The sequence below is a fragment of the Aotus nancymaae genome, unplaced genomic scaffold (assembly GCF_030222135.1).
Source record: "Aotus nancymaae isolate 86718 unplaced genomic scaffold, 86718_ANA_hifiasm-v0.15.2.pri h1tg000003l, whole genome shotgun sequence".
Taxonomy (NCBI): domain Eukaryota; kingdom Metazoa; phylum Chordata; class Mammalia; order Primates; family Aotidae; genus Aotus; species Aotus nancymaae.
In genome coordinates this window covers 34922540-34937603 of record NW_026988414.1, presented here as the reverse complement: position 1 = coordinate 34937603, position 15064 = coordinate 34922540, and the positions used below count along the sequence as shown (strand labels likewise).

Here is a 15064-nt window from a genome sequence, read left to right as displayed (position 1 = left end):
TTTTGTATATATTTTTCTCAATTATGTTTTTTGAGACAGGGTTTCACTCCTGTCGCCCAGGCTGGAGTGCAATGGCGCTATCTCAACTCACTGCAACATCTGCCTCCCTGGCTCAAACAATTCTCTTGCCTCAGCCTCCTGAGCAGCTGGGACTACAGGTGCGTGCCAACACACTTGACTAATTTTTGTATTTTTTGTAGAAACAAGGTCTCAGCATGTTGCCCAGGCTGGTCTCAAACTCCTGAATTTAAATGATCAGCTGTCCTCAGCCTCCCAAAGTGCTGGATTACACATGAGCCACAGTGCCCAGTCTCAGTCACATAATTTCTGTCAAATATGGAAGTCATTGAACTAGTTTTACTTTAAAAAGCATCATCAGGGCCGAGCATGGTGGCTCACACCTGTAATCCCAGCACTTTGGGGGGTTGAGGCGGGCAGATCATTTGAGGCCAGGAGTTCAAGACCAGCCTGGCCAAAATAGTGAAACCCTGTCTCAACTGAAAATACAAAAATTAGCTGGGTGTGGTGGCGGGTGCCTGTGATCCCAGCTACTCTGGAGGCTGAGGCAGGAGAATGACTTGAGCCCAGAAGGTGGAGGTTGCAGTGAATAGAGATCATGCCATGCACTGCAGCCCAGGAGACAGAGTGAGACAACATCCTAAATAAATAAATAAATAAATAAGCCAAGCATGGTGGTGGATGCCTGTAGTCACAGTTACTTGGGAGGCTGAGGCAGGAGAATTGCTTGAAGCCAGGAGGCAGAGGTTGCAGTGAGCTGAGATCATGCCATTGTACTCCAGCCTGGGCAACAAGAGCAAAACTCAGTCTCAAACATTAACAAAAAAAGCATAATCAGTAAAGGTAAACCTATAAGGGAAAAATGGATTTGACAATATAAGAATTAAAATTTTGATTAGCTGAGCATGGTGGCATGTGCCCGTAGTCCCAGCTACTCAGGAGGCTGAGACAGGAGGATTGCTTGAGCCTGGGAGGTTGAGGCTGCAGTGAGCCATAATCACCACTGCACTCCAGCCAGGGCAACAGAGTGAGACCCTGTCTCAAGAAAAAAGGAATTAAAATTTTGATACGGTAAGAAAACATAAACCATATTAAAATATAGAAATAGATAGAAAAATATATACAATGCACAGTATTCGAAAAACTGACATATTTAAAGATATTTTTTACAACTCAGTAATTAATACTACAGTTGTAAAATCAGCAAGGAACATGAACAGCAAAGACATAATTTTCTAATAAATGTGAAAAAGGTTCAACTTTACTAAAAATAAAAGTTTCAACTTAAGATGACTTTTTTTTTCCCTAGCACTTAAATTTTTTTTTTTTAAAGACCTATGTGGCAACAATTTGGAAAATGGACACTCTTCTAACTGCTGGTGGAATTGTATATTGGTATGTTTTTCTGGAGGACAATTTGACTATATTTTTAAAAAATGCACATTAAAAAAAATTCTATTTTAGCAATATGTTTTTCTGGGAATATACTTAGAGAAATAAATAGGGATGTGATTAATATTTGGCTGTAAGTATGCTCATCTTAGTGTTTTTTTAGTAGTAAAAAATTACAAGCAATACAAATACCCCACAATTGCATATTCATTTTAAAAAGAAGCCGGGCATGGTGGCTCACCCCTGTAATCCCAGCACTTTGGGAGGCCGAGGCGGGCGGATCATCTGAGGTCAGGAGTTCAAGACAAGTCTGGCCAACCTGATGAAACCCTGTCTCTACTAAAAATACAAAAATTAACCGGGTGTGGTGGCGGGCACCTGTAATCCCAGCTACTCTGAAGGCTGAAGCATGAGACTCACTTGAATCCAGGAAACGGAGTTTGGAGTGAGCCAATATCGTGCCACTGCACTCCAGCCTGGGGGATAGAGCAAGACTCGTCTCAAAAAAAAAAAATTAAAAAGAATTAGGTTTAAAACCTAGAAATTAAGCTAAACACCAAGAAAGTGATTATTTTTGTGATGGATTTTTTTTCATTAAAAGTATTTTCAATAGAAATGTTTTTTGTTATTGTTCTTTTTAAAATAAGAGATGGGGTTTTGTCATGTTGCCCAGGTTGATCTTGAACTCCTGAGCTCAAGTGATCCGCCCGTCTCGGCCTCCCAAAGTGTTGAGATTATAGGCATGAGCTACCACCATACCTGGCCAGGAAATGTATTTTTATAATTAAAAAATAGTTACTGGAAATCACCATAGAATAAATCCATAATGTATTCCCTACTCATCTCTACTTTCCCACACACAGCACTCCTAACTGCTGCTTCTCAGAGGACACCATCCCCTTACATGCCACCTTTGCTTAACCTTTGACCACTTAGGGATTTCCTGCTCATCTTTTAGTCAATTCAAATGATACCATCATGAAGTCTTTCCCAGCCACCCTCCACACAATTATTTTGTGTAATTATGTAGTTACAATGTCTTTTCTGCTGGGCAGTGAACTCCGCTTTCATTTTTTTTATATATTCTTTTCTTTTATAATTATTTGTTGAATGCATATGTGTCTGGCACCATGTGTATTATATACTGCAGATCTAACCATGAGCCTAGGCAGACAGGTTCTTTCTGCCTTCAAGGAGTTTATAGCCTTGTAAAGTTGTTCCTTACAGTATAATATTGAGTATTACAATAGAAGCTCCCAGAATGCTTTGGGAACTCAGAGAATTGGTAGGTCTACCAGGCTGGTTAAACAGGGAAGGAGTCCTGGAGGGGATAACAGCTGAATACTGTTATACTCCACGTTAACGTTTCAGTGAGTGACGCCATATACAACAGTGGTTCCAGAAGATTATAACGTTTCAGTGAGTGATGCCATATACAACAGTGGTTCCAGAAGATTATAATGGAGCTGAAAAGTTCCTATTGCTTAATACTTACTATGTTATACTTTTTATTGTTATTTTAGAATGTACTCCTCCTTTTTTTTTTTTTTTTTAAAAAAAGTAAACTGTAAAACAGCCTGAGGTAGGTTCTTCAGAAGGTATTTCAGAAGAAGCCATTGTTATCAGGAAATGACAGCTCTGTGTGTGTTATTGCCTCTGGAGGGCTTCCAGTGAGGCAAGATGTGGAGGTGGAAGACAGTGATATTGACGATTTTGACCCTGTGTAGGACTAGGCTAAAGTGTGTCTTTGTTTATAACAAAAAAGTTTAAAAAGTAAACATTTTAATATAAAAAAGTTTATAAAACAAGGATATAAAGAAAAAACATTTTTGTACAGTTGTACAATGTGTTTGTGTTTAAGCTGTTATTACAAAAGAATGAAGTTTAAAAAATTAAAAATTCATGAAGTAAAAAAAGCTATAGTAATCTAATGTTAATTTATTACTGAAGAAAAATTTTTAAATTAATTTAGTGTAGCCTAAGGGTACAGTGTTTATAATGTCTACAATAACAGACAGTAATGCCCTAGGCCTTCACACTGACTCAATCCTCACTCACTGACTCATCCAGAGCAACTCTCACTCCTGCAAGCTCCATTGAAGGTAAGTGCCTTTTACAGGTGTAACATTTTAAATATTTTATACAGTACTTTCACTGTATCTTTTCTATCTTTCGATATAGAAATACTTACAATTGTGTTACAGCTGTCTACAGTATTTAGTACAGAAACATGCTATGCACATTTGTAGCCTATGAATGATAGGCTATATACCATATAACCTCAGTGTGTAGTAGGCTATATCATCTAGGTTTGTGTAAGTACACTCTATGATGTTCACACAACAACAAAATCACCTAATGACACATTTCTCAGAATGTATTCCATCATTAAGCCACACATGACTGTATTAAAAAGAAAGCAAGAATTAGCCAGATCAATGGGCAGGAGAAAGGTTGTTTCAGGTAACAGAAAGAACCTTTGTAAAGGCCTGGCATTTGAAAACCATGATCAATTTTAGGAAGGTCATTATGGTATTTGTGGATATTGAGGTTGATTTCTGACAATTATATATAAATTTATCTTGGAAGAAGCGCCAGAATTCATTTCTTCTGTAAGAGATTAGGATAACAGCATGTATTAAAGAAAGCATTCTAATGTTAAACAAAAATTCAGTATGAATAGTTTATTTTTTAAGTATTTGTATTAAATATATTGTCATTAAGGATTAAGAAGTTAGTGTAAAATAATAAAAAGTCTGAATTATAGAGTATTTTAAGTCTATTTCTTAATCTTGACTGGTCCTAATAAAATGTTGCTAAGAGATTATTTGGCAAATAACCTTGAGTTAAAAGATTTAAAATAATGGCAATTCTTTTAGCAATTTTTGTATGTAAATGTGTTCTAAATAGAAAAAGATGTTCCTTGTAGCAGAGCACATATTTCTCATGATTTTGATTTTGTGTGTTGTGTCCCTCTCAACAATCAAGTCTTCAAAACTTCCTCTATCTCCTATTAAATTCTCTCTTATCATTTTTATTTCCTATACAGATTCTCAAGTTCTTTTTTTCCCTTCTATCACTGTTTTCCAAACACTTACCCCTATTTCCAATTCCAAATAAAAATCGGTAATTTAAAGCAAATGGATCCAATTGCAATGTGACTGTCATTAAAGCATAGTATCCTGGCTCTGTGATTATGTGAAGTATACTTTTTATAGTATATCAGGGTCACTGGGTTTATATAGTGAGTGTGTAGTCCTTTTTATTTATTTCTTGACTAGGTAATATAGTGACTGTTTCTTAAATCAAGTTTCCTTTAAAAAGAGATTAAATGAACCAGGGTTTTGTTTCTGCTTTTATAGATTTCTTGATAACCGGCTGTTTGCTACCTGCTCTGATGACACTACAATAGCACTATGGGATCTGAGAAAATTGAACACCAAAGTATGCACTTTACATGGTCACACAAGCTGGGTGAAGAACATCGAATATGATACTAATACAAGACTCTTAGTAACATCAGGATTTGATGGAAATGTCATTATTTGGGACACTAACAGGTTTGTGAATAGGAGATCATGTTAGGATTACGAACAAAAACATTTTTTTAAAGATGGTGAACAAATTCAGTGTTCTGTCCTAGCCTCAAGAAAGAAATTGGCTTTAGGAAAAACAATCAAAAAGTGATGATATCTTTTGTTACTTGTACCTAGTCATATATTGTAACTAAAAATTTTGGAGAAAATTATCTAGGAAGGAATCCAACTAGTATAGTTAATGATGAAAACTGGCTTACAGAGTTTCCTGAATTTAAGGAAAAAATATTTTTGTTATTTCTCCTGTGAAACTAAACTATTTCTCATTTTTTGCTCCTCCAATTCTACATACATTTATTTTGTAATATTTGTTCTTTGTTTTCATGCATCGAAAGAGTAGATTTCATTTGGAGTGGTACTGATCTGAAAGGGAATGTTTGGAAATAAAGCCTGGGGCAGTTTTGGTTGTCACTATGGGGGAAGAGAGATAACTACTAGCATTTAGTCAGCAAGGACCAGAGTTCCTAAACATCCTGCAGTACACAGATCAGTGTGCACAGTGGACTAATTGTCCCACCTAAAATGCCCTTTATGCCTCTGTTGTGAAACATTCCAGTAAAATGTCTCCTTATAAAGAAACTGACATTTAAAGAGTTGAGGTTTGAAAAATAATTAAAATATGCCTGCTTTGCTAGCCATGGTGAAATGATAATGTAGTAAACACACCATGATCATTCATGCCCCCCGATTTTTTATTTTTTGTAGAGAGGGGTTCTCGCTATGCTGCCCAGGCTGGTCTTAAACTTCTGGGCTCAAGTGATCCTCCTGCCTCAGGCTCCCAAAGTACAGGGATTATGGGCATGAGCCATTTTGTGTGGCCATCATTTCTGAAATATTCTTTTTAGAAGTCATATGTAAAAAGAGAGGGGCTATTCTTAGAGATTTCTAGCTATCAATACTCTTTGAGTGGAAGACAAAACTATTGGTTATCGTTAGACAAAGACAAGCATACCTACTAAATGAATTTGTTTACTAAAATTTAGAAATAAAATTTGAACAGAAATATAAATGATAACTTCCAAATTAGTAGAGGGTAAAAAACTAATAAAACATGATTAATCCCATAGAAGCAGAGAAGGGAAGGAAAAAAAGAGAATTATTCAAAAGAACAGGTAAATTGGGAAGCACAAAACTAGTCATATACTGCAACTAAAAATGTTGGAGAAAATTATATAAGAAGGAGAGCAAGTCATATAGTTAATGATGAAAACTGGCTTATAAAATGAGTTTCCTGAACTTCAGGAAAAATATTTTTTGTTATTTCACAAAGCATAAAACTGGTAGGCAGATAACCTAAGCTTCAATCCAAATATTAATAATTGTGATAAACATATATGGATGAAACTGTCCAGTTAAAAATAGTGTTAAATTAGATTAAAAATAAAACAGAACTATATTTTCTTTGTAAGGGACACAGTTAAAGCATACAAACCTGGGAAAGTTGAAAGTAAAAGGATGAGAAAAAAACATAATCATTCATCAAAGGCAAAACGGTTATAACTAAATTAATAGCAGATAAAATAAACTTTAAGGCAAAAAGCATTATTATTGATAAAAAGGTTCTCTAACAAAAGATTCATTTCATAAAATATAAAAGAATTATCAGCTTATATGCACCTAAAAACATAGTGTAAAACTATAAAAAGCAAAAGTATCAAGCTAATATAAATGCTAAGAAAAAAAAAAAAGAAAAAGTAGACAGAATTACAAGAAAGAAGTGAGAAATCCCCATCTCAGTGGAAAATATTAACAGCATTCTCTCATTTACTAATAGATAAGATAGCTAAAAATGGGCCAGGCATAGTGGCTTATGCCTGTAATCCCAGCACTTTGGGAGGCTGAGGTGAGCAGATCACTTGAGGTCAGGAGACCAGCCTGGCCAACATGCTGAAAACTCCATCTCTACTAAAAATACAAAAATTAGGCCAAGCGTGACGGCTCATGCCTGTAATCCCAGCACTTTGGGAGGCTGAGGTAGGTGGATCACCTGAGGTCAGGAGTTTGAGACCAGCCTGGCCAGCATGGCAAAACCCCATCTCTACTAAAAATGCAAAAATTAGCCAGGCATGGTGGCTGGTGCCTGTAATTCCAGCTACTTGGGAGGCTGAGGCAGGAGAATCACTTGAACCCAGGAGGTGGAGGTTGCAGTGAGCCAAGATCGCGGAACTGCACTCTAGCCTGGGTGACAGAGTGAGATTTTGTCTCAAAAAGGAAAAAAAAAAAAAAAAAAAAAAGACAAAAATGGATAAGGGTGTGGAGGATTTTAATTTTATTAATAAGTTTGATATATTACACATATTTAGAATTCTGCTCCCAAAAACTAGTAAAAACATCCTCTGAAGTGAACTTAGAACAGGTATAAAAATTGAGCATGTACTGAACTACAAAGTAGGTTTTAGCTGGTATTGAAGAACTATTATCACACAAACAATTTTCCCTGATCTTAGTACCATTTAGTTAATAATTAAAAATTCTCATGTTTAGGGACTTAGTCTCACTTTTAAATAATTTATGGATCAAAGAAGAAATCATACTGAATACAGGTTGAAAATTGAGGAACTAAGCATCTTACTGAAAAAACTAAAAGGATAAACCCAATGCAAGTAGATGTGTGGAAATGATAAGTTTAAAAGCACAAAATTGATGATGTTAAAAATGAAAATATAATAGAGGATTTTTAAAAGCCTGCTCTTTGAAAAAAGCTAATTGAATAGGCAATTCTCTGGCAAATTTCATCAAGAAATAAAAGTCACAAATAACTAATACCAGTAATAAAAAAGGAGACAACAATATAGAATAAAATGATAGATAAGCTTTATGCCAATATAGTTGAAAACTTTGATGACATAGGCAGTTTACTAAAAAAATACACCTTAGCAAAAGTGGCCAAGGAAGAAATAGAAAACCTGAAATAGACCTATTACCAGGACTAATATTTAGCCACTATATACTGGTTTAGCCAAAGTACTATTAAAATATTGAACTTCTTTCATACTAATTGGTATATAGGCACTGCTCTGAGTTACCCTCTGACACCCAGTGACTACCCAGGCCTCTCTCCTAGGGATACCTCCCTCAAAACCTTCCCATGATTCAGTAGCAAAAGTCCCCCTTAGACAATATGGTGATTCCAGTACCCTGTTCCAGCACAGCCATCTGCATCTATTCTGACTGGCAAGTGTTCATGCAATGCTTGTTATTTAAATATTCTGAATATCACCTCTGCCATAACCATTAAAGAAATGGAAAAAATATATTAAAACCTACCTACAGTACTAATAAAAGAGCAGGGCTGTCAGTTTAACAGGTGACTTCTACCAAATACTGCAAATAAGAGAACATTCTAACTTTATTAAACTGATCAGATTCTTGAAAAAGGGAATTCTCCTTGCATCATCTATAAAAAACCAGTATAACCTTGATACCCAAACTTAACAAAGATAATATTTAAAAAAACGGCCAGGCATGGTGGCTCACGCCTGTAATCCCAGCACTTTGGGAGGCCAAGGTGGGCGGATCACGAGGTCAAGAGATTGGGACCATCCTGGCCAACATAGTGAAACCCCGTCTCTACTAAAAACAATACAAAAATTAGCTGGGCGTGGTGGCATGCGTCTGTAGTCTCAGCTTCTCGGGAGGCTGAGGCAGAAGAATTGCTCAAACCCAGGAGATGGAGGTTGCAGTGAGCCAAGATTGTGCCACTGCACTCCAGCCTGGTGCCTGGTGACAGAGCAAGACTCTGCCTCAAAAAAAAAAAAAAAAGAAAAGAAAAGAAAAGAAAGAAATGCCAATCTGTAATATGAATGTAAATACAAATATTCTAAATACAAGGAAATTGAACCCTACAATATAGTAAATATCATGACAAGTTGGGCTTACTCAAGGAATGAAAAGATGGTATATCAATAGAAATTCTATTAATATAATTACCCACATTAACAGATAAAATGGATAAAGCTGTATGATTGTTTCAAATGAGGAATAAGATTCAACATTTAGTCCTAATTAAAAACAAAAGAAAGGAGACATCATAACCAACCTTACAGAAATCAAAAGGATTAATAAAGAATACTATGAGCAACTTTATGGCAACAAATTAGGCAACATAGATGAACAGATAAGATACCTAGGGAGTCATAAATTACTGAAACTGACTTAAGATAAATAGAAAATCTGTAGATTTATAGACCTACAGCAGGTAAAGAAATTGAATTGGTAAATTTTTTTTTTTTTCCAGATGGAGTCAGTCACTGCAACCTCTGGCTCCTGGGTTCAAGTGATCCTTCCGCCTCAGCCTACTAAGTAGCTGGGATTACAGGCGCCCTCCACCACTCCTGGCTAATTTTTGTATTTTTAGTAGAGATGGGGTTTTACCATGTTGGTCAGGCTGGTCTGAAACTCCTGACCTGAGGTGATCTGCCCACCTCTGCCTCCCAAAGTTGCTGGGATTACAGGTGTGAGCCACTGTGCCTGGCCTGAATTGGTAATTTAAAAATACTCCCACATGAAAAGACCAGAATCAAATGGCTTCACTGAATAATTCTACCAAATATTTACCTAGTAAATTATAATAATCCTTCATAAACTCTTCCAGAATATAGAGGAGATAGGATGTTTTCCAACTCAGTCTTTGAGTCTAGTATTATCCTGATACCAAACCAGACAGACACCATAAGAACAGAAACTACACAGCCAGGTGCGTTGGCTCACGTCTGTAATCCTAGCACTTTGGGAGGCGGAGGCAGGTGGTTCACTTGAGGTCAGGAGTTTGAGACCAGCCTGGCCAACATGGTGAAACCCCATCTCTACTAAAAATACAAAAATTAGCCAGGTGTGGTGGCACATGCCTGTAATCTCAGCTACTTGGGAGGCTGAGGCAAGAGAATCATGTGAACCCAGGAGGTTGCAGTGAGCTGAGATCACACCGTTGCACTCCAGCCTGGGGGACAAGAGCGAAACTCTGTCTCAAAAAAAAAAAAAAAAAAAAAAAAAAAAAACTCTGAAAAAACGGATGGAAAAATCCTCAACAAAATATTAGCAAAGCTAACAATATATGTAAAACATTTTTATGTCATCAACAAGTGGAATTTATCCGAGGAATACAGGATTGGTTTAACTACCAAAATCAGTTAATATAACACATCATACTAATAAAGGTCAAAACCCATATGATCAAGACAGAAAAGCACTTGACAAAAATCTCTTTGTGATAAAACTAGGCATAAAAGAGAATGTATTCAACAGCTAAGAATCTTGCTTAACATTGAAAGACTCAATGTATTCCCCCTAAGATTGGAAGCAAGGCTCTCACCACTTTTATTTGATATTATACTGGAGGTACAACATTGCACTGGAGGTGCAATCAGGTAAGAAAAAGAAAGAAAAGACATTCAGATGGGAAAGCAAGAAGTAAAATTGTCTTCATATGCAGGAGATATGTTCCTGTATATAGAAAATAGTAAGGAACTACCAAGAAATCCACTAGACCTAAGAAACAAGTTTAGTCAATTGAAAAGATATACAAGATTAATACAATCAATTATATTTCTACTTATAAGCAATGAACAATCCAAAAATGAATGAAGAAAATAATTTCACTCACAATAGCATCAAAAAGGGTAAAATACGTACGAATAAATTTAACAAAATAAATATGAGATTTGTACACTGAAAACTATAAAACATTGCCAAAGGGAATATAAATGTAATGTATATAAATGGAGAGGTATTCCACGTTCATGGATTAGAAGACTCCATATTATTAATCTGTAACAAGTATTGGCAAGGGTTTGGAGAAACTGGCACCATCATTGCTGAAACCCACATTGCTGGTGGGAATGTAAAATGGAATAGTCACTTTAGAAAACAATTTGGCAGTTTCATAAAATGTTAAACATGGAGTTACCATATGACCCACCAACCCCACTCCTAGATATCTACTCAAGAAAAATGAATGTATATGGCCACACCAAGACTTGTACATGAATGTTTATAGTAGCACTCATAATAAGCAAAAAATGGAACTAATCCAAATATCCAGCAAGTGATAAATAAACAAAATGTGTTATATTTATGCAACAAAATAATATTTGGCAATGAAAACGAACAAAGACTTGATACATGCTACAACATGAATGAACCTCAAAAAATTATGCTGGGTGAAAAAAGCCAACTTGCAAAAGACTACTTACTGTATGAGTCTATTTATATGAAATATCCAGAATAGGTAAATCTATAGAGACAGAAAGTTGATTAGTGGTTGCCTGGAGCTGAGAATGGGAACAGAGAATGCTTGCTAATGGGTAGGAGGAATCTTTTAAGGTGATGAAAATGATCTAAAACTGGATTGTGTCGATGATTGCACAACTCTGTAAATTTAATCAAAAATTACTTAATTGTACACCTAAAATGAGTGACTTTTTATGGCATGTAATTTATGCCTCAATTAAATTCTTGAATCATTAACTTGAGATAGAAGGAAATGTAGGAAATGTATCAAAAGTATACACTAAAAAAATTACAGCACTTTTTTTTTTTTTGAGACGGAGTCTTGCTCTGTCGCCTAGGCTGGAGTGCAGCGTTGCGATCTTGGCTCACTGCAACCTCTGCCTCCCAGGTTCAAGCGATTCTCCTACCTCAGCCTCCCCAGCAGCTGGTATTACAGGCATGTGCCACCATGCCTGGCTAATTTTTTGTATTTTTAGTAGAAACAGGGTTTCACCATGTTAGCCAGGATGGTCTCGATCTCCTGACCTGGTGATCCACCCACCTTGGCCTCCCAAAGTGCTGGGATTACAGGCATGAACCACCATGCCCGGCTTACAGCACATTTTTAAATGGTGAACCTTAAGAAGTTTTCTCCATAATATCTGGAAAGAGAACTTGCTCACTGTTACCACTACTGTTCACCAGTGTCATGGGGTGAAGTAGGGGAGGGTACTAGTTGGTGCAATAAAAGAAGAAGGAAACAATTATATATGGATTGGAAATAAGAAAACATTATTATTCACAGATGATTTATCAGGGGTTGGCAAACTATTTCTGTAAAGGACCAGGTAGTTCATATTTTAGGCTTTGTGTACTATATGGTCTCTAAGCTGTCACAGATGATACATAAATAAATAGATGTGGCTGCATTCATACAAACTTTCTTTATAAAACCAGGCAGTAGCCAGGCACAGTGGCTCATGTCTGTAATCCCATCACTTTGCAAGGCCAAGGTAGGAGGATTGCATGATCCCAGGAGTTTGAGACCAGCCTGGGCGACATAGTGAAACCTCATCTCTAAAAAAATTTTAAAACATTAGCCAGCTGTGGCCATATGCGCCTGTAGTCCCAAGTACTCAGGAGGCTGAGACAGGAGGATCCCTTGAGCCCAGGAGTTCAAGGTTGCAGTGAGCCATGATTGCACCACTGCACTCTAGCCTGGGTAACAGATTGACACCCTGTCTATAAAAAATAAATAAAACCAGTAAGTGGGCCAGATTTGGCCCATGGGCCAAAGTTTTCTAACCCCTGATCTATATAGAAAATCTTAAAAATTCCTCAGAGAAATTATCAGAGTTAGAGTTAACAAAGGTCATTTGATATAAATTATGGAAAACAGTAGAGGTTCCTCAAAAAATCAAAAAAGAACTACCATATAAGTCCAACAATCCTTCTACTAGGTATATATCCAAAGGAAATTAAATCACCGTCAAAAAGATATCTGCACTCCCATGTTCATTGCAGCACTATTCACAATAGCCACATACGGAGTTAACCTAAACATCCATCAATGAATGAATGTATTTAAAATGTTGTAATATACACAGCGAAATACTATTCAGCCTTAAAAAAGAAGGAAATTTTGTCATTTGCAACAACATGAATGAGCCTGGAGGACATTATATTAAGCAAAATAAGCCAGGCTCAGAAAGACAAATATCACTTATATGTAGAATCTAATAAAGTCAAAAACTCATAGAAGCAGATAGTAGAATGGTGGTTAGCTGGGACTGGGGACAGGTGGTTGGAGTACAGTAGAGGGGAAATGTTGGTCAAAAAATACAAAATTTCAGTTAGGAGGAATAAGTTCAAGAGATTTATATTGTACAACATGATGACCATTGTTAATAACATTTTACTGTTGTTATATAATTGAAATTTATTAAAAGTAGATTTTAAGTGTTATCATAAATGCTAATGTGAGGTAATGTATATATTAATTAGCTTGATTTAGCCATTCCACAGTATTTCAGACATCAAGTACACCATTAAAATAATTTATTTTTTTTTTAGGCCTGGCATGGTGGCTCTCGCCTGTAATCCCAGCACTTTGGGATGCCAAGGTGGGCAGATCACTTGAGGTCAGGAGTTCAAGACCAGCCTGGCCAACATGGTGAAACCCTGTCTCTACTAAAAATAAAAAAATTAGCCTGGTGTGGTGCCACACGCCTGTAATCCAAGCTACTTGGAAGGCTAAGGCAGGATAATTGCTTGAATCTGGGAGGCAGAGGTTGCAGTGGGCCAAGATTGTGCTATTGCAATCCAGCCTGGGTGACAGAGTGAGACTCTGTCAAAAAAAAAAAAAAAAAAAAAAAAAAATTTTTTTTTTTTTTTTGAGATAGGGTCTCACCCTGTCGCTCAGGCTGAAATACAGTGGTACAATCATAGCTTACTATCACCTTGACTTCCTGGGCTCAAGCCATCCTCCTACCTCAGCCTCTCGAGTAACAGGGACCACAGGTGTATGCCACTCCGCCTCACTACTTTTAAATTTGTTTGTAGAGACAGCATCTCATTATGTTGCCCATGCTGGTCTCTAACTCCTGGCTCAAATGGTCCTCCCCGCTTAGCCTCCCAAAGTGCTGGGATTACAGGTATGAGCCACTGCACCTAGCCAATAAGCAAATTTTAAAGTAAAGGCATAAACTGCCTGGGCACAGTAGCTCATGCCTGTAATTCCAGCACTTTGGGAGGCCGAGGCGGGTGGATCACTTGAGGATAGAAGTTCAAGACTAGCCTGGCCAACATGGTGAAACCCTGTCTTTACTAAAAATACAAAAATTAGCCGGGTGTGGTGGCAATCTGTAATCCCAGTTACTTGGGAGGCTAAGGCAGGAGAATCATTTGAACCCGGGAGGCGGAGGTTGCAGTAAGCTGAGATCACACCATTGCATTCCAGCCTGGGTGACACAGTGAGACCCTGCCTCAAAAAAAAAAAAAGAAGAAGAAGAAGAAAAAAAATCTATTAGAAGATAGATATTGAAAAGTTACGTAGAATATAACATATGGAAATGAAAAGATAGAAAATATGAAAAAGCAAGTTATAAGACAAGGAGAGTCAAACATAAATGTTTGAAACATATTTGGAGCTCCAAAAGAAGAGAAAATCAGTGAAAGTCAATATTGGAATAATGACTGAGAAACTTTTAGAATATATGAATAATATGAATCTTAAGACTTGGAAAGTCGAACAAATCCCAATAAAGATAAATAAGCAGAGATCCAAATTTACATATACCAATGAAATTTCAGTACTCTAAAGACAGAAGATTAGCCAGAGGGGGTAAAAAAGATAAATTATCCAAAGTAACAGTCAGACTAATAGCAGACTGACAAACAGTAACAATGGAAGCTAGAACCCTGTGGAACATTATCCTAAATATTCAGAAAGAAATAACAACCCCTGTGTGAGTAGGGAATCAGGAACTAACCTGCTTCAGAGCAGCCTGCTGGCCCACCCTGTGACTGACTGACCTGGAGTTCCCGGGTTTCCATTCTGCCGGTTACCAGTGTATGCTCCTCCTTAGATTAATAAAAATGGATGTATTCTGGAGTGGGCAGGATCTGGGGTATGACAGCAGATGAACAGTAAAGGGAAAGCTTGATAGGGCGTCAGGAATCCTGGTTAACCTTAAAGGGAATTAATTTGCCTACCCTGTTCCTGAACTGGTAGGCAGCCTGTATGTAAGCTGATCAGTGTTTGGCCAGAGTGTGGGCTGGAATTCTTGCACCCTGCTACACAGACAGCGCCACTGTCTCACTTTTCCTAATTTTATTTCGAAATAAAATGT

General features: G+C 37.0%; 1 protein-coding gene across 1 annotated transcript in view; it reads left to right on the top strand.

The window, feature by feature from the left end:
• Nucleotides 1-15064, top strand: part of DCAF10 (DDB1 and CUL4 associated factor 10) — a 49397-nt gene that overhangs the window by 23756 nt on the left and 10577 nt on the right. Inside the window, exon 3 of the mRNA XM_021671502.2 lies at nt 4773-4970. Coding sequence (XP_021527177.2) covers nt 4773-4970 — 198 coding nt within the window. The remainder of the gene's footprint in view (nt 1-4772; nt 4971-15064) is intronic.